Below are 19,465 nucleotides of genomic sequence, written 5' to 3' on the forward strand. Positions count from 1 at the left end.
TGCAAATCATCAAAGAGGTAGTAAACTGTCCAGCTATCGAGTCATTTGTGTGCGCTGAACTCTAGCCACAATAATTACTCCATCCATTTTATCCATTCCACTTCGAAATATAGCACATTTTGTTTTGTTAACACAGGAGTTACACCAGAATTAACAAAATATTTGAAGTGGGGGAATTATGTTTTAACACCCCAGAGTTAACGAAGAAACGACACAAGTAGAGGTGCAGTTTTTGAAACAGAATCTCAATAACCTAGTGCTCTTCAAAAGAATATTAACTGCGCTCCTTTTGGAAAAATTTCTACCACAGCTGCTAACAGACTGACAAAACAGGGTAAACAGAAAATGAAATGTGGAAACTTACCATCGAACTGCCGATCTGTTCAACAGCTCCTCTTACCAAAGATCCGACGGCGCGGTTGGGAGAAGCCTGGAGAGAGGGTTTGTGAGAGTGAATATTGACGCCGCGTTCAGTTTAGTTGCGGAATCTGGCGCTGCAGGAGCTGTGACCAAGATATGACAAAGGTATGTTCGTTGCAGCGAGCTCCTGCAGGATTGCGCATGTGGCGGGTGCGACTGCTTGATTCTTGCAGGCCAAACCGGGTGCAGCAAGTTAACCGTCAACAGCGACTGCATGGACGTTGTGGAGTGGAGACCATGAATGATGGAGGGCGCTCCAGTTCTCTTGTTGCTGCCATTTACGAGGATTGTATCTTTTTAGTTCATAACTTATCCTTTTTGTTCATTGCCCTATGGAGAGTAATGAGGTGGCACATGTGCTTGCATCCAAGGCGGAAGGAGACCTGTCCGTGATTTGGCAGGGCCATTCGCCAGATTTTATCATTGATGTACTTGCAAACGATGTAAGCATATTTGGGTCTTCATAAAGTGCCATGAAGGCACGAGATCGCGGGCATCGTTCAAAACTGGCTGGCCTGGCACAGAGAACTCGGAGGTGAGTCTGCCTCCAAGCTCGCCAGAGGAGAGCTCGGAGGAAGAAGACCGGACGATGGAGAAGGCGGCCGACAACGAACCCCCGAGCAGGCGATCACTGACAGGGTCAATGTGGAGAGCTCGGAAGACGAAGACCAGATGATGTGTCCAATGCCCTTACTAAATCTCAGTTGTTCATTAAGCCTTTTAATTAGCATTTCTAACCCTTTTTTAGAAAGACACTTCTAACCATGTTCTTAAAAAAATGCACCTCTAATCATTTCCATAACCAATCTACTCCTCACTTGTAGACACGAAATGCACTAATATTGTGCAAACTCACACACTTTTCAGACCGTAATTTCTGGCTAGTAGTTTGTATTTCTATGACCGAGATTCACGGGAATATTATATCTATCACGGCAGCTTTACTTGGCAGCGCGTCAGGTGCCATTCGTTCAGCATGCAAAGAAACTCCTACTCCATACAAGATGCTCGCACAACCAGGAGGATTAGGAGCACACTGGGCTACTCCATTTGCAGCACAATACCTACACAAGATCGTTCAGGAAGAGGGTCAGCTCCAAGGGCGGCATTTACACAAGGTGGTGGGTATCCCATCAGATGATCAGATCTCCTGCACAGCTTGCACTTGGCGGCCTGACAGGCAAAGGTCAGACAGGCAATGCGTTAACCAGGCGGGTCACCATCCGGCATAGCCTGAGGATCATCACACGCCCCGGCTGAAGGTCGTCCCTTATGGAGGCCATCAGCTTGTCCAGGTTTGGCTGCGACAGTGTTGTCTGAGCTTGCCACACCTTGATCGGCAGCTCCGATGGCTCAGAAGGGTACACCGCGCTGTTCCAGATTAAGCAGAGGTGCCATTGTAAGCAAATAGTGTAGGGATGCATAGATAGATATAGAAGCTCTGGTTTCGCTGGACCAACCGGCTCAGGTCTGTCATGTCAATGGTGAAAGCAACCCTCTTGGCGCTCTTGTAACCGATGAAGCGCAGACTGAAGATGAGTTGCCCTGCTTGACATGGTACAGATTTTGTAGTGACTACACAATTTTCAGGTTAACAGTGTAAACAGAGCTAGTAAAGAATTGAATCTTACATACTTAAATTAGTAAGGCCATCATGTGGTGCTCTCCCAGTAAACTCGGAGTTGTTAGCATGCCACTATCTTTTGGTCATATGCCCTTTTAGTTTTATCACATAAATACTTACACACATAGAATCCGTTGCTATCTATAATGAGCAGTTTTAACTCCATGTGGAAAAGGAGGTAAGAGGGACCATGTTAAAATTAGCCATCTATAATAAATCGTAACGGTTGTATGGGTCAAGTAAAGTAGTCTCCTCATTTCCAGATGTACCTTCAGCAAGCAACGCGTGGCAACATCTCCATATTTTTCCATTAGTTAACACTTGCCAGAAGTTCTGCTTACAGCCTAGCCTGTGCACTATCTGCTTACCTACTTTCCATAAAGCAAAATAACAATATACACACTGAGGATTTGTCTGAAAATAGTCGTGCATGTACCCGTTGTTCTGTTATGATTAGTAGGCATGAAACTTATTTCAGGAGTGTTGTAATATGTCAATAATATATGTTCATGAGTTAGTGCTTTATGATACAAGCAGTCACTGCATGAAAGTACAAAAGAGAATGGATAGAGAGGAAACCTGTCTGGGAGTCCACACTAAAATCTGCAGAGATCAGACTCAATAATTCCCCTTTAGCATCCTCGATTTCTTCTAGGACATCAATAAGATTACCGAGAAGCAAACTTGTTTCCTGCAAAAATATGTGGGGCTCGTTATACTGAATTTTGCTATGTAACTTCCGAGACATGACAGCTGTTGTGGTTGGCGCACACAGTTGTGAAGTCAAGCGCCGAGGGTTGGGTCTCACTTCTACCTTGATTTTAAAAGTGTAGGGGAACAAGTCTTACCCCTCAAATCTCGATTCTTTTTCCAAACCTAAAAGCTTAGGTGTCTTAATATTATTGTAGGCATAACATATCTCAAACTACAAATCAGTATGCAAATGTGGTCTAAAATATGTGTATGCCGTATGTGTACAAAGGTAGTGCTCCAATGTCTGCTTAAGGCACACAAATATATTTCATATGCGACTACATATTATAAGAATTACTTTAACTTCACTCACAAGAATTAGTCCAAATTGTCTCATATGTAAGAACTTTCAAAGTAAAGGCAAACTCACCATTGTCTTCTTCTGCAAGGATCGTAAGTCACTAAGTCTTTGATTCTCCTCAGCTTTGAAAACGAAACTGAATGCCACAGTTGCTTTCAAATTGGGAAATGCCTGACCAAGAGAACAGTACCATGAGTTTCGTACATGCAGACACAGAAGAAGAAATATCAGTTTCCTCATCTCACCTTTTCTATTTTGGTTCCCATCAGTGAGTTACTCACAAATATGGTTGACATATCACTAAGGTTTAAGATGATCCTGTAAAAGGCACAGTAACACAAGAAGTAAGACAAAGACACATGATAACAAGGTTGTCTTCCATTGCTGGCTTGTTGCTACCAATTGTTTTGCAAAACTGGCGGTCACAAGCAGGTACAAGATTGGCAAGATTATGTGCCCCAGGTTCAGGGTTAGATACCACCAAACATCCGATGTCGGGTTCATTTTACTAGCAAAAAGTTTTGGCTGGTTGAAGAAAGGTTTTACATTGAACATAGACATCCTTTCAAAATACAGTAAATAACTTGCCAAGTCCATGCAGATTCGTCAGGACTAGAGAAAAACAGTTTAAGGTTTAAAGTACATTGGGCCAGTTAAGGCCAGTAATTGGTTTCAACAAGTACCAAGACCTGGAAGTTTCCTGTTCCACAGTGGAGAGGGAAATCATGGTTGCTACACTATGCAAAAGGGAAGGTGAATACAAGGAGTCAGTACCTTTGTAAGAGCAAATTGCGATAGTTGAGAATGACATCACGCTTATTTTCCCTTTTAACAATGTCTTTCAACTCCCAGAGCTAAAAAACAAAAAGTAAATGTAAATGTAAATCACTGAAGGAAGAGAAGTATATACGGTAGACCTAAGGCATACACCAATACCGATGCTTGCTGGTTGATGATACGACACTGATTTCTCATCTTCAATTGCTCTTCAGCAACCCTGAGGACTTCACTAATATCACCTTTAATGTTGCAAAAATGTTCAAGCGAAATCTTGAGGTTCTCCACCTTCTGTTGAATCATGCTGAGTGCAAGCTTCTTTTCAGTTATCCTAGCATTTCCTTCCTGGGGAAACACATGATACGTTCCCCATAAAAATGTGTGAGTGAACACACAAATATTTGCACAAGTGCTATATTTTGGCAAATGCAAGTATGTAACGGGGATGATGGTAGAAGCAACTGAATTTATGGAAAAAGAAATAAACTAGAATAAGAACAAATGAGATAACTGGAAGTAAGAGCTGCATTAATGACAGTAGCACTATACTATTACAGCAAGAATCGTTGCTACTGATAGTTGATAGCCCAGAAGTAATACATCAGCTTCACGAAACATAACAGCAACCAAAGAAAAGAAAATATATTGCCGAATGTCAGATCATTTGCAGTTATTCAGTTAACAGACTCTTACAACTTTGGCAAATAAAACAATCATGGTCATTTGAAAGGAATGCCCGACAGTACGCCGAATGTCAGATCTTTTGCAGTTATTCAGTTAACAGACTCTTACAACCTTGGCAGATAAAACAATCATGGTCATTTGAAAGGAATGGCTGACAGTATGATATTTTGATATGCAACACAGAAAGAGCAGGAAAAAAGATATAATACTATGAATGACCATAATTATGCGAAGGACGGTAGTACACAGTGATGTACCAGTCTGTTGCAGGTATTAATCGAAGTTTCTGCATAAAGAGGACCTCCCTTCATCTGTGCAGCACCCACCGTAGGACGACGAAGCTGTGAAATCTTGGATTTCAAATAGCGGCATTCTTGAATTCCAACTTGACATAGTTGTGCTTTGTTCTGCACCAAAACAGAACGGGGGCAAGCTAATAGCTTACTGCACTTGTACCTTATAGGCTATCAAAAAAGCTGAAAGGAAGACAAAGAAATTCTTACTCGCAGTTTATCAAGTTTAACATGATTTATTTGCAGTTTTGCCTTTTCATATGAAAGCTTGCCATGGAGAGACATTGCCTCAGCTAGTCTGGAATCTTGAATCCTCTGCATTCAGAAAACGAACACAACAGATAAGTGGAAGTAATTTCCTAACAGAGACAGACAATATGACAACTAATTAATGATAGAATACCACAGCAGCAGGAAGCCTCTTATATGTTCTAGCCACATGAATCTTCCCCAGCATATCTCCTAACATATCAAGCTTCATTAAGAAAACAAGAAAAATATATAAGATACAACAAGCTCACGCTCCAACATTTCCACAAGATATTTTGAATGCTAGATCATTAGGTTGAACTACAGAATTGAACACATACAAGAATAAATCAAGTTGCAGCAAAAGGAAGTTCACAAAAGAGATATAGAGAACCATAGATTCTGAAGATCAATTGGTAACTGTACACAAGCTCCAAATAGGCAAGTGTGCCATATCAGATTGTCTCTAAAAAGTCTGCCAAACTTGTTGGGAGAGGAATTCACTCAGGACCGAAGATTCCAGATTTGCGAATAGAAACAGATATATTTGGAACAATCAAACGATGTTTGAAGGAATGGTGGTCAGAACTAATCCTAGATTACTTTTTCCAGCCAGCTTGTGTGTTTATTACGGAAGATAATGCTACCTCAAAACTCTTGAGAGTTAAAAGATGATTGCATTCCAAACAAAGTTACAAGGTCCTAAGAACTATGTGGAGCCAAAGTTTGATCCTAAAGACCACAATAATATATTTGCTCAGCTAAAATTGAAGGAATAATCAAGATCAAGGCTAACAACTTGAGTATGAGATAGTGATGCAAGAATCTATAGGACTAAAGAATTACTTTCACAGTGCAGTAGATATTTCATCTAAACAGTGTAAACGGTTTTATTCACTTGAAGAGTTAGCATAGTTCAAAAAAGGCGCGCCTAGGTAGGCGCTTAAGCACGCCTAGGCTCTAGGCGATAGCAAAACGCCTAGCGCTTAAGCATGCGCTTTGGCCATAAAAGTGCAAGGCGGCCATAAAAGTGCAAGGCGGTAACAAAATGCACAATTAACTCCTAGCACTTTTTTTTAACTTCGAGAGTTAGTGAGTTATACCTATGTTTGTAACTAGTTTTGAACAGAACCAGCAAAGAGAATAATTCGAGTAGAGTAATGTACTACTCCCTTCAGTATGAGCAATTACTGAAGCACATCAAAATAGAATAAGCAGTACTGCAAGGGTCTCTGAAGTATTCGAAGTGAATGAACAAGAAGACAGTAACTTAGACCGGTAACAGGGCAAAATGCATACCTGTTGTAGGTTAAGCTTACTAATAGATTCTGGGCGTATATGCATCTGCTTAATGGAATCAGATACGCTGAATACTACCTGCACGAGGGAAACGTTCAAGATTTTATACTGACTATTCACTCCAAAGTTCAAACATTTTGAAGACCAACAAACATGAACTTGGATACAGTTTAACCTGGCAACTTTCTGTCTTACCTTGTTCCAATCATCACTTAATGATTGTGCACTATCATGAGCCTCACTCTGATTTTCTTCTGCCATACGAGAAGACAATGATACACAAGGAAGTTGTTTTCGTGATGTTATTGGGCTTCTAGGTCCCTTTGCTCTTTTTTCAGGCAATGAATGTTCAGCACAGACATTTTCTTCAGAGCTCCTTTTTCTTCCAGTGCCATCCATATCCATATGAGAATTGCATTCATGATTTGCTAGGCTACCCAAAGCAGGGGCATCGCACAGAGTATCCTGAACCTCAGTGGCCTCACTCGGCTCCTGCCTTGGGGGAGCACCTAGAACAGAAGCCTGACCGGTTTTCTCTAGCTGTTGTGGTGTAACAGAAAAAGCTGACACAGTGCAGCCATGATCTTCAGCTTTGCTGAATGTGTTATGTGGTTCCTGAACAATCTCATTTCTCTCAACTAATGGTAATCGACGATTATGAGCTACAGGTGATTCATGAAGCTTGAACTTTAGTACATGATCGAGATCTGAAATTCTCTTTCCATGTTTCATAAACTCACTCCCCAAAGAAGATGCCTCATGGCTTACCACATTACCAGTGGAATGAACCACAGGACTGAAGATTTGCTGCCTTTTGGAGCGTAGGGAAGATACAGAACCTTGTGTAATTTGCAACGGCTGAACTTGCGTTTTCGGAGTATGTAAAACAGTTTCCGAATTCAAGATTTCACTTTGCTGGTGCAACTGCTCAGCATCCCTCATTGAAAAGGTAGGAACTGCACTTGCAGTTTGATTTGCTCCATGTGGTTCATCTTTTGACAATGATTGATCCAATACAGGAGGTTGCAAGTCAATATTACTCATGAAGGACCCATAAGGTGGAGGTGGAGAGAGCAACGAAGCAGTTTTTACAGTTCTATTGACATCAGGGTGAACGGCTATATGGTCATCACTGCAGTTCTCCTGCAAACTAAGCAATTCCAAAAACCAGGTAAGTTCCAAAAAGATGGATTGCCAGCAAGTCAACTAACTATTAGTTTCAGACCAAATCACAGTAAAGAAATTAAGAGAAATATGAGAAACAAAAAACTTGTAAATGATTTTAGCTTATATTCAACAGCCCTATGGTAGTATAAGTGCATAACTGTCTCCAACTATTGCTATGAAGAATGTTTACAGAGACAATGGCATGCTAGATAGCACACTAAGATGAACGATCAGTAAGGTCAAGTTCAGCCTTCAGGCTTCAGGTGCTTGACCCAATAGGTCACTAAGGAATCTCTGAGTACAAAACATCCATAAAAAGTTAGGGGGTGTTTGATTTGTGACTATGGTTGCCTTCGGTTGCCACGCCTAAGGTTAGGCGAGTTTGACCAACTTAGTGGGGTGTTTGGTTCAAGCCTCACCTTAGGCAAGATGTTTTTTGTCACACTAGGGCCCCACATCACATACACTCAAAAAGTGTGGCAAGATTCCCTTAGGCTTCCCAACTTGTGGCTTCCATTTTATTGAACTAAGCTTAGGCAAGTTTAGCAAAAGAATGTGTGGCAAAGTGTGGCATTGCAAGGCCTAGAGCCAAACAGCCCCTTATGATTTTCATGTTTGCTATCGAGAAGATTTGAAGTTTTTTATTACATAAAAAACAAAATGCCATCAGAAAACACTGATTGAAATGATAATTCCTAGGACATACCAATACTACGGACAGAAAACTGCCAAAAAACTTCTCAGTGATATATTAACCATGGTATTGACAGAGCGAGACTATTTGTGATTGAGGTGTTATGTGGCACACTGGGCTAACCGGTTATATTAGATATTTCTCGCTTTAAGCTATATATTATTGTTATATTTCTAGAAATTCAGTTAAATAGGGCTAAACCAAGTTCTCCAAAAAGACTGAATCCCAACCAGAACCTAAGTACACCAAAGGTTCTAAAGCTTGTACTGTTATTCACTCTAGGCAAGCAATTTACACATTGATTTAGCAGGTACCCACAGATGCTTATTGTACTCACGTCACTTAATACAACAGCTATAGGTAACAATAGCATGCCTTGTGCCGCAAGCCCGCAAATACTTCTTAACTGACAAGTAACCAAGCTGCAAGGAACATGCCCAATCACGTGCTATGAAATGCAATCATGATTTGTGTGCATTCACTCTTTTGCTACTTCTAACCAACAGATAGCTATATTGGCACAAGAAAATCTTTGAGACCGAATTAAACCAAAATTGGGAAGTAGGACAACCAAACAAGGTTTAGAGACTTTAGTAACATAATTTAATGTCATAGGTTCATGAACTGCAGTGATATCATGCATGGGCTGCTTTCTCAAAGAAAAAAAGGCAAATAAAAGAGAACTGTCAAATACCTGATCTGAGATTTATCATGAATATCAACTACCATTGCATTGTCTTCTTCGGTCGGATCAGAGCTACTAGTAATGTGCTCCTCAAGAGAACTAACGGAGACCAGCTCATCAGAAGACACACCATTGCCAATATATGATTTTTCTTGCCTGTGTTCTTTCTCAGATGCAGGCAGCGTCAAAGCATGCTTGGCAGTTATAAAGTCCGTTTCATCTTTAGGAGACGTTGGTTCCTGGACCTCTTGCAGTAAATTGTTCAATGTGAGTGACAAGTTAGTATAATCATAACGTTTAGGGTTTTCTGCACACAAACTCATGTCGGTCAACGCATCGCGGCCACCACTCGATTTTACAGACTCTGATCCCTTCAGTGCCTTTAGCGGTGTTGCAGATTCCAGACCGACTGTCCTCAGACTTCCAGCTGAGTGGAGTGAACAATCATCTGGAGGAATAACATTGTTGAAATGCAAAGAAAACGTGTGGGAATCTAAAGTTAAATCATGGCCATTGTCCTCCGACATTCCAGAATCTGATGGTCTCCCCGATTGAATAAAACTTGCTGACACGACCCCAAAGAAGTTGTCATCTGTCAAGACAAACAAGCATGCAATTAAGGAGATATAGCACCTGTACACAGAATAATCCAGCACACTAGCTAAGGAATAACTAAGAAAACAGAATGGCTAGTGTACAGTAGAGGAACGGATAATTTGCCATCGATGTAAACTACTCCCTCCGTTCCCAAATATAAGTCTTTATAGAGATTCTAACAAGTGACTACATACGGAGCAAAATGAGTGAATCTACACTCTAAAATATGTCTACATACATCCGTATATTGTAGTCCATTTGAAATGTCTAAAAATACTTATATTTAGGAACGGAGGGAGTATCATACATCATAGCAACATTTTAAGAGAAAGATATAGTGAAACTACTAACATGTAACCTCAAATGCATTAACAAGGTGTGGTCTGGAGATCTTAGTGAGCAGACAGTAACAATATCTGGTCCTTACTATAATTAAGCAATAAAATACCCAATATAATATGTATTTGCATGTACATTCAACAGTCTACCGGTCAACAGTCACTTTCTGTACAATCTGCATCGAACAGATCGAAGTGATATGGAAAATGATTTTGAAACCCAAATTGCTCAAGTTCTCACAACAAAGCATAAAGCCCAGCCTTAAGTGCTCACTGTGACACACTTCGCACAACAATCTGACAAAATAAAAACTATGGCATCATAAATGAATAATTTCCATCTTCAACCGTCTGTGGCCTCAGCTTTCTAAGGTAAATGCGTAGACAAGGACAAAAAGGGCATGACCCAAATCTTTGGTTCCAGCAAGAAAGTGAGCAAAAACAGAAAACCTGAAAGCACCTAAAATTAATGTTAGGGAGGATTTGGATTCAAATCCTATAGAATTTGAACCAAAAACGGAACCCTCCAAAAGATATCTAACTCATTCCAACGGCCCCTGAGACATAAGCAAATGAACATGGCTCAGCAACAAGTGAAACCGTTTGTCCATTGAAGACTGAAGGGTGAAGGCCAGCCTTAACATAAACCATTGACTCGAGCACTTAAAGTGAGGTGAGGAACCCCTGATAAACAAACATAAATAAACTAAAAATTGGCTTGATAGATGCAACATTCTGAGCCTCGAAATTAATTAATGCCCAAATTAACCAGTGTGCATCACCTGTAATGAGCTAAATGTGGGCTGGTAATGAAATGAAACAAGCTAATTCACAAGAAGAAAAATCTTAGACAAACGAAAGGAGGGGGCTACCTCCTTCGAACGAGGACATGGACCCGGCGGCGCTGCCGGGGGAGGCGGAACTGACACCCACATCCCCGAGCCAACCGAACGGTGACTCGTCCTCTCCCTCCGTCTCGTCGCCCTCCGCCGCGTCGCCCGCGAGGGGCCTCCCGGGGGACGGAGACGGGGAGGCGGGGCGCTCGTCCGGGGGCGTCTCAAAGTCCTCGTCGCGGTCGAACACGTGCACGGCGGTGGTGTCCGCGAAGCTCACGCGGCGGGAGCGCTTCCGCGCCATCGTCTCCTCCTCCGTCGCCGGCGACTGGAGGACGGCCCCGCCGCTGGTGTCCATGGGAGCGGGGGGCCTTTGGGTGACCTCGGGCTGGTGGAGCTAGGGTTCCGGCGTTCGAAACGGTGGGGAAAACGACGGGGTGTGCGGCCGTGCGGGGAGGGCTTTTGGAGGGAACTTTTTTTTGGTTGGCGAATTTCCGTGAACGGGAGGAACAGGTCGGGAAAGGTTGTTGGCCAATGGGGCTTCCGTTGCAACGTTTGGAAAGGGTAAAGTGTGCGCATATTTCGGTAGAATATTTGATTCTCAAAAAAAAAAACGGTTGAATATTTTTTTAAAGCTACTGTACTACTACTATTTCACTGTACTGTTCAGCAAAAAAATACAGCAAACGCCACAATGGGTGGCCATAGACATCCCGCCACCGGTGTGAAGAAAAAATACCATTGCGCAAAAAAAATATCAGTTCTATCTTGTGTACTTGCTAACACACTTTTTAGAGAGAAGAAAAAATGGTAGAGTATTCTCCTACTAAAATTTGAAAAAGGCACCCTAAAAGCATGGCAAAAATGACATCTGAAAGACAAAAACAAAAAAGGTTGTAAAAGATTCATGAAAATTTGTCCAACAAAAAAAAGACCTTTGTTCGGTAGAACTTCCAAAAAGAGGTTGCTCTAAATCTTCAAAAGGTTCAAAGAACATACGCAGATTACACTCAAACTCTCCGGGGAAAAAGGTTACACTAAAACTGAATTTACTTGCTCGCATGGGTTTGTTACCGTTTCGGGGGTCTTAGGTACACATTCAAACAAAAATCAACAAACACATGGGCTACTATACACAAGTGGTTGGCTGAAACCAAAGTGACATTGAAGTCCAAAGCCATGCAACTCTGGCAGTGAATATATACCAACAAACTAAGGGCAAACCATTACGCTTTTGTGTTATTGTTGGTTGAAACTAAATGGGAAATCAAAGTGAAAAAACCTCGTTGAGGAGCTCAAAGGCAACCCCGAGAAGATAAAGAAAAATGATGGCTCTAGCTCCCATCAATCTATTTGATTGGGTGACGAAGATCGAAGAGGAGCAAAATGGAGGAGCGAACGCACGAAACTACAAGTCACCGTGCCAAAAGAGGAGCCGACAAGTGGTGGGAAACAAGTGGGAGAAGGAGAGGGTCGCGCGTGATGGCGCGGCAAGCAAAATGTTCATCATATGGACGGGTATTTCTTTTCCTGCCAAGGAGTTGAAGAAGTAGAGGTACAGGCTCTTCATCATATGGACGGGTATTTTTTTCCCGCCAAGGAGTTGAAGAAGAAGTAGAGTTAGAGGCTCTTCGTAAATGTGCAAAGGAAGAGGATGGAGTACGGCCGAGAGAGGGTGAAAGACAAGTTGAACATTAAGAGAGAAAATAGATTTGCACATGCAAGAGAAATATGCAAAATGGTAGCTTTAGAAGGCGGCAACATTGAGAGAGTCAGGGATCATATTGTGGTACACTAGCCTCTTGGATTGGGAATACAAGAAGTGGTTGATCAACATGAAAAAGAGGATCAACAAGCGCAACCATGGAGGCATTTGATTCATTTGTGTATGGCCTATCTATGTATGAATTTTTTTTAAAAAAATTGTCATGTGTTGAATTATTGAATTATGATTTGTTTTGTTTTGTCAAATTGTTTAATTGATGATGAATTTGTGTATATGATGGACGTGCATGGATATGAAGGTTTTCCTTTGTGTAGGGTCTGGGTGGACAAATAATCATGTGACATAGCTAACTCCCATCTAGATTGGAATTAGCAAATCTGATGTTTGATACATATGATGAAAGTTAATCCAGAAAGGCCACATCATGGAAGGAAATAGATGGAAGTTCATTTCCGTTACCACTAAAACTACCAATCTCTAGCCAATCAGTGGACTTTTAATCTGTTTCGCCCTTAAGCTCCCATTCCCCCTCATTTAAACCAAATGGGCCCTTATGCATCATATGCCTTGCATGCCGGAAATGAAAGACTAGGCAATATGGAACGGACAGAGGGGGTAGTAACAGAAGACAAAATTCTCAAAAGAAAAAAACAGAATACAAACTTTGAAATATAGATAAAAGATTTAAGTCTGACACAGCATGACCATACCGATAGACATACACCACCTCACAGGAGTTTACCAGGAAGGCACATTACGTCCAGTAATCAATCCTGATAAAAACACAGATCAAATAGGCATGGCAAGAATCAAAACTATCCTCCAGAAACTTGGAAAGGTGCTCGGCGCTACAATGGTTGTAATTTGTGAAGAAAGGATCAAACAAGTAAAGGCATTATTGTCCCTGGAAATGCCATCGCCTATCAAAAATCAACCACAAGTCTCAGCTCTCTGTCGATGGTTACACTAACTGGTTAGACGACGTAGATGTTAGAGCGATAGTACATACATGACTACAGATGGTACTCAGTCTACAATGATCTGTTACAAATAATAATAATACCCAACCATCAAAACGCGGCGAATTGCGTCTCCTTGAAGATCGCGTCATGATAGCCCCATGAAAGTACTTGATATGTTCCCAGCGCACCAGGACAATGGACTTCCATCGTCAAACTACATCATCAGGTGGATATCTGCAGTCTGTTGCGCCAGCTCGTTCATCATGGCCTCGTCAAAGAACTTGTTGATGCTAACATCCTCGCTCATGCCCTGGAAAATGGGTGTGCATACGATTAATTCATGATCAGTTCAAAAGAGGTTGTATGTACGTTCAGTATCTAGATGTATGCCTCACCTTCCTTCGCCTGGTCTTTACCATGAACTCACGGGCAAGGTGTTGGATAGGTGCTGGTTCCAAAGGCCGGAGAACAATGCCCTTGTCAAGAGGATCGCCAGGAACAATAGCCCAGTGGTCAAACACTGACACACAAAATGCTTGTCCCTGTGTATGGTATCTGAGATCTGTCTCAAACCCAAAAGACTCTATGACAGGTAAAAATGCCTGGCAAATGTAGAAATTATACCATCAGCAAGAGTCATACAGGTCTTACGCAAGATAAAAAAATAAGGCTGGATCAGAAGAAATAGAGCACACTTCTTACCTTGACAACATATACTGGAGTGCCTGGCTTGGGTACATCGGCTGTCACATGGCCACGTCGCCGCGACAGGACCGTATATATAGCAGATACACAGTCAATTGGAGTTTGGATCTGCCAATGCCAAATGCACTCATTTGTCAGACCAGGTCATCAAATACACATGTTCTAGATAGTGATGATTAGTCTATGTACAAGAACCATGATTCCATGACTAACCTCAATGTAATAAACAGGCTCCATAAGTCGAGGATTAGCCATCAGAAATGCTGAGTAGACAACCCGGCGAGCTGTGGGGATTATTTGGCCGCCACCACGGTGCAATGGTTCTGGTGCGATATTTGCATTTAGGATCTTGAACTTCACATTCCTAATTGGTTCATCACACAAGGGGCCTTCTCTAGCACCCCACTGAAACCTGAGGTTAGGGTAGTAAATAAAATGGTTAAGGCACTGACAAATATTCCAAAGGAAATTTGAATTAACAGAACAGAGTGCCCTACCCTTGAACAATTGAATCTTTGACTGCATTCAGCAAGTTCTTATCCACCTCAACCGAAAGAGAGTCATCTAGTAGAATGTTAGGACCCTGCATGTCAAAGTAAGATACATTCAGTCCACAAAATGGAAATATCCTACACAATGACAGGTCAGTAAGCAGTTTGCCATCTTACCTGCTTGTCAGGTCCAAAAGCCCATATTGACCTTGCTGCAAGCACATCCCACTGGTAGCGTTGGCGAAAGAAGTCGGTGACTTCTTTCTGCCTTGAGTCAAGGCTGACAAGGCCATTCTCTATATCTTCTGCCAAGCCCTTCTCTAGTGGTTCAGCTAACTGCATGTTGTCACAGACAAAGAAAGCCGCAATTAGTTGACCATGTGTGTTTGTTTACCATGATGAAGAAGGATGGGCACAAGAAAAGCCAAAAACAAAATCTAACCATGGTAATTTTGTTCCTCTTGTTGGGTGTTTCAGCAAAACATTTCATAGAGGAAGTATCAACAACTGTTTCACAAAATGTCACAACTGGATCTGCAACCTGTGTACAAACAAGGCAGCAAAGTAAAAATCTGGTTCAAAAAAGAAGGAAAAATAAACCAAGTGCATTGCTTTATACCTTCACTTCTACCTCAGAGTAAAGCTCTCTGAGGTCCTTCATTATAGAATCTAGATATAGCTCACCAGTCCCAAGTATAGTGTGTTCGCCTGACTCTTCTACCTTAGTAATAGCAAGAGGGTAGCTCTTGCTAATTTTACGCAGACCTTCCACCATTTTAGGCAGCTCACTCGGGTTAAGAGGCTCGGCTGCTATCTTTACAACAGGTAAGGTATTGAAGCGTAGAGGCCTAAATATGTACACATCTTCATCCATGTTCATAGGACATATGGTTGCAGTTTTCATGATTGATGCATCCACGCCTTCAATAAGAACCCAAGAACCAGCAGGTGCCTTACTTATTGGAACACGGTACCGTGCCTGATAGACCCACAACTTGGTGACCTCTTTGACAGTCATATCCTCTTCATCATCAGGGGAATAGCCTTCTCCAAGCACCCGAACTGTCTGACCAGTCTGTATTGTGCCACTATAAACTCGTCCAAAGGCATCAAAGACACTACAGTCAGGCTTAGGATACAGTTTTGTAACATTGACCATAAGAGGACCATGGGAATCACATTTCTTCATTGCATCCACAATGGAGGAGTCTTGTTGACCAGTGTATATGTGTTCTATTTTCCTTGCAGCGCCATCCTTCACATTGGGGATGTTTTTCACTAACATGTCGGTAAAACCAGTAGCAGTGCCAAAAATTGAGCGGCAAGCAAGTCTCAGCAAAGGCCTAACATTAAGCTTATAAGCTGCATTGCTCAGTGTCACACCCAAGTCAGCGAGAGTTACTTCAAGAATTCTCTGTTGCTCTCCAACAACCTGACTATAGATTTTATACAGAGGCTCAAGGATGAACTCAATGAATGACCTATTAGCTCCTGCTGCTGGCGGCTTCTTTTTGAAGGTTCTAGAGTTATGGTCATAATACAAATCTCCCCATAGACGAGATGCAAATTTCTCATGGTCAAACTGAATCCCATGAATCTTCAAATAAAGATGTGCAAAAGATTGCAAGGTAAAAGACCAGCCAGCAGAACCACTCGCAAAGCAAACATTTCCAGCAGCTGGGTCTACCAGTTGAGTGCCACCTACTGTGGTAGAACAAGATGAGATTAGATCATTGATTGTGTCCAGTGTATGTCGTAGCTTAAAATACGCATCATTTGGGGGCAGCTTTAGCTCTGTTATCAGTCTGTCAACCTGTAAAACCACAACGTGAGAGCATACGTCAGCTTCAGCTTGGAATTGAATTGTATTAGAAATAAGTGGAACCAAGCAAAATGTACCTTGTTAATCACAACAACGATGGGAAGTCTTTCTTGGATCGCATGACGAATCGCCCTCTCAGTGTTTACCTACTCATCAACGGAGATAAAGAAATACAAATATATTTAGATACTCCAATAAAAAAGAAAATTAACTTAGCAATTTAATTCTGGGAATGCTGGCATGTACGCATACAGCCAAGCTACTCCTGTTATTGGCAAAAGGAAAAAACTCTACACCACCATCTTATATTCTGCTTCTAGTGCATGTTGCAGATTTGCAGTTTTTCATTTCAGTGAAAACAGTACTGGATGTCATTAACATGCAGCTTATAAGAATATAAGACCTTTTATATAAGCCCACTGCCCACCTAGTTTTAGCTAGTACAAGACGAACAAGCTGACAACAGATGTTTTGCTCGTCAGGCCTGTTACTATGTTCTAATTTATGATAATTTGTGCTCCATTTTTAAGACAACACAACAGAAACAAAACAATGCTGATAATTTCAAGAAAACAACACATTTTCAACATGCTGCCTAGTGTCAACTCTACTGATTTCTCAATGCCTTTGTCATCAGCAGGTGCAGCTGTTAGTGTCCCAAATGCAGCACCAACAAACCACTTATAAGTTCCAACTGAATAAAAGTTAAGCTCACATAAACCAAGTTAAACTAAAGCATTATCTATTTCCCTTCAGAACTGTTAGATGCAGGATAAATATCGTCTGTTTAAAACATGCAGATCTCCTGTTCTTATATAGTGCTAGCAATATTTGTAGCTTCAGGCGTTCAGTCTCCTGTTCTTAGGCGCCAGGCGACGGCCAAACCAGTAGCTGGTGGTTTACTCATTATCATGCCCAAAATTAGTGTCTATACGCCAAATACACCCCTGAGCGTCGCTTGGGCACTAGGCGAAGGCCAACAGCCTTGCATACGCCTAGCGCTACTTTGAACCAGTCATGTCATTCATTGTATTTTTTAGATGCTTGGGTAAGATGTGGTTGTTGTAATACTGATACACATACTGTTTTATCCACTTCCAACAGAAATAGGGAAATAACTCATTCTTGAAAAGAAATTCAATGAACTTGTGAAGCTGTAAAGATGTATCCCTAGCAAGTCTCTTGTTCAAATGAATTATGATGAACCCATATCTCACATTCAGACAAATGCAATTGTCATATCCTTATCTAACAATTAAAAAAAAAGACACAACACTAATTCCAGTTTAATACTTCCTACTCCGATATAGCAAACAGAGTTCAATCCATCAGTTGAGCAGAGATATATAAAGCAATAGGATCAGTGAATTACCATGACGCCCTCAGCAGCATCGACAACAAGCACAGCCCCATCCGCTAGCCTGAGCGCAGCAGTCATCTCGTCGGAAAAATTGACATGCCCAGGCGTATCCATGATGTTGCAGAGATAGGACTTGCCATTCCCTGACTCTAGCACGAGCGACATCGGCACAGCCTTGATGGAGACCCTGCGCTCCTGCTCGTCCACCCGGGTGTCTGTGAACCGGATGTGGCGCTCGCCCTCGGAGTCGAACGTGTCCACCTCGTGGGTCTGCTCCACGAGCATGTCCATGAACACCGTCTTCCCGTGCTGCAGGTGGCCCACGAGCGCCACATTGCGGACCAGCAGCGGGTTGGAGGCGAGGCCGAGGATGAAATCGGTGGAGGCGTAGGTGGAGGTCGCACCGGCGCGGGTGCCGACCTCGAACTTGACGACGCGGGGAGGCGCGACGATGGGCTTCTCGAGCGCCTGCTCGTCCTCGTCCATGACGAGCGCCTCGACGCCCGGGCCGTAGACCTCCTCGGCCGTGGGGTAGTACTTCTTGTCCTCGGCGAGGACGACGGCGTTCTGGGCCGCGTCGGCGTAGTCGTCGTCGTCGACGTCCATGAGGGCGGCGGGGCGGCGGGAGTTGGGGGAGCCGGACGGGGAGCGCGCCGGGGAGGGGGAGCGGGACTGCGAGGGGGACGGGGAGGCGGCGGCGTCCGAGTCATCGGCGTCGGAGTCGGCGAGCTCCGGGCCGATGTAGTTGCCGAACTCGTCGTAGAGGCTGTCGTCCATGGCGGCGGGATCGGCGGGGGGCGGGGGCGGGCTAGGGTTTTGGTGGCCGCCGGAAGGGGGGCGCGGAGGTTTGGGATTTGAGGTGGGAGGGAAGAGGAGGGAGGCGGTCCAGCACAGCGGGGCAAAGTGAGGTCGAAACCGGCATACGCGAGGGCGAGGGTCCGGTCGTCTTTTGGATCGGGATCCTGCCGCTCAGCTCAGGAGACAGGAGCAAAGGAGGCGGTGAAAACTGCGGTGATGAAAAAGAACTGGGTCATTGCCATGTGGATTATTATCTTTTCGACGAAGGTAAATTTTGGGGTAAAAGAAAAACGAAGGCACAGTAGATTTTATTAGTATAGCTTACAATTAAAACAAAGCATCCAAGAGGGATACAAATGCAATGAACACACACTCCGCCTCTATGTACACACAAAACAAAAACAACGGCAAAGAGGCGAGATTTGTTTCTGTGTGTCGTCGGCGTTTGTCGCCATTCGCGGCGGCGCTGGCGGCCAGGGTGAGACGGATGTTATGGAGCGAGGAGGTTGGTCCGATGGTGGTGGATCTTTCGTTCTTCCCCAACCTCGTCGATGGGATGCGGCGGATCTAGATTCAAGGTAGCACGGGGGCCTCCCTCGGTCGACGTGCCACAGCGACATGTGCCTCGTTCCTTGTAGCAATTCTGTTCATCGACTTAGGAAGCCTCGTTGGCGATGGTGCTTCTTTGGATCTGGTAATGGTGGAGGCTCATCGACTCCGTCGCACGTGCGCCTTGACGTCGCTGGAATTGGGTCGCGGTTGCTGGCTTCGCCGAGTGCAGGAAACCCAAGGGATAGTTTTGTATTTTTCTATCTCTTAGGGTTCTATATTCAAAGTTTTCAGGACAATCTTGTTTTCTTGGTTAGTCTTTTAGTTTTCACATGTGG

General features: G+C 43.1%; 2 protein-coding genes across 2 annotated transcripts; both read right to left on the reverse strand.

Annotated features, from left to right (window-relative positions):
* Positions 1–74: 74 nt before the first annotated feature.
* Positions 75–11,225, reverse strand: LOC125520088 (uncharacterized). The gene is made up of 14 exons (XM_048684894.2): positions 10,754–11,225; positions 8,956–9,538; positions 6,596–7,550; positions 6,401–6,478; positions 5,256–5,327; positions 5,063–5,167; positions 4,817–4,966; positions 4,035–4,220; positions 3,873–3,952; positions 3,344–3,416; positions 3,168–3,269; positions 2,624–2,735; positions 1,881–1,965; positions 75–1,791 (listed from the first exon to the last, which is right to left on the reverse strand). The coding sequence occupies exons 1-14, from the start codon at positions 11,070–11,072 to the stop codon at positions 1,608–1,610; spliced, it is 3,084 nt and encodes a 1,027-aa protein (XP_048540851.2). The 5' UTR covers positions 11,073–11,225; the 3' UTR covers positions 75–1,607.
* A 1,989-nt stretch (positions 11,226–13,214) lies between these two features.
* Positions 13,215–18,678, reverse strand: LOC125525785 (110 kDa U5 small nuclear ribonucleoprotein component CLO). Its single transcript, XM_048690795.2, has 10 exons — positions 17,793–18,678; positions 16,498–16,566; positions 15,218–16,411; positions 15,041–15,139; positions 14,776–14,934; positions 14,605–14,690; positions 14,321–14,519; positions 14,105–14,215; positions 13,798–14,004; positions 13,215–13,712 (listed from the first exon to the last, which is right to left on the reverse strand). The coding sequence occupies exons 1-10, from the start codon at positions 18,555–18,557 to the stop codon at positions 13,617–13,619; spliced, it is 2,985 nt and encodes a 994-aa protein (XP_048546752.2). The 5' UTR covers positions 18,558–18,678; the 3' UTR covers positions 13,215–13,616.
* Positions 18,679–19,465: the final 787 nt, after the last annotated feature.

This window comes from Triticum urartu, chromosome 7A, assembly GCF_056163025.1.
Source record: "Triticum urartu cultivar PI428250 chromosome 7A, HENAU_Tu73, whole genome shotgun sequence".
NCBI classification, from domain to species: Eukaryota; Viridiplantae; Streptophyta; class Magnoliopsida; order Poales; family Poaceae; genus Triticum; species Triticum urartu.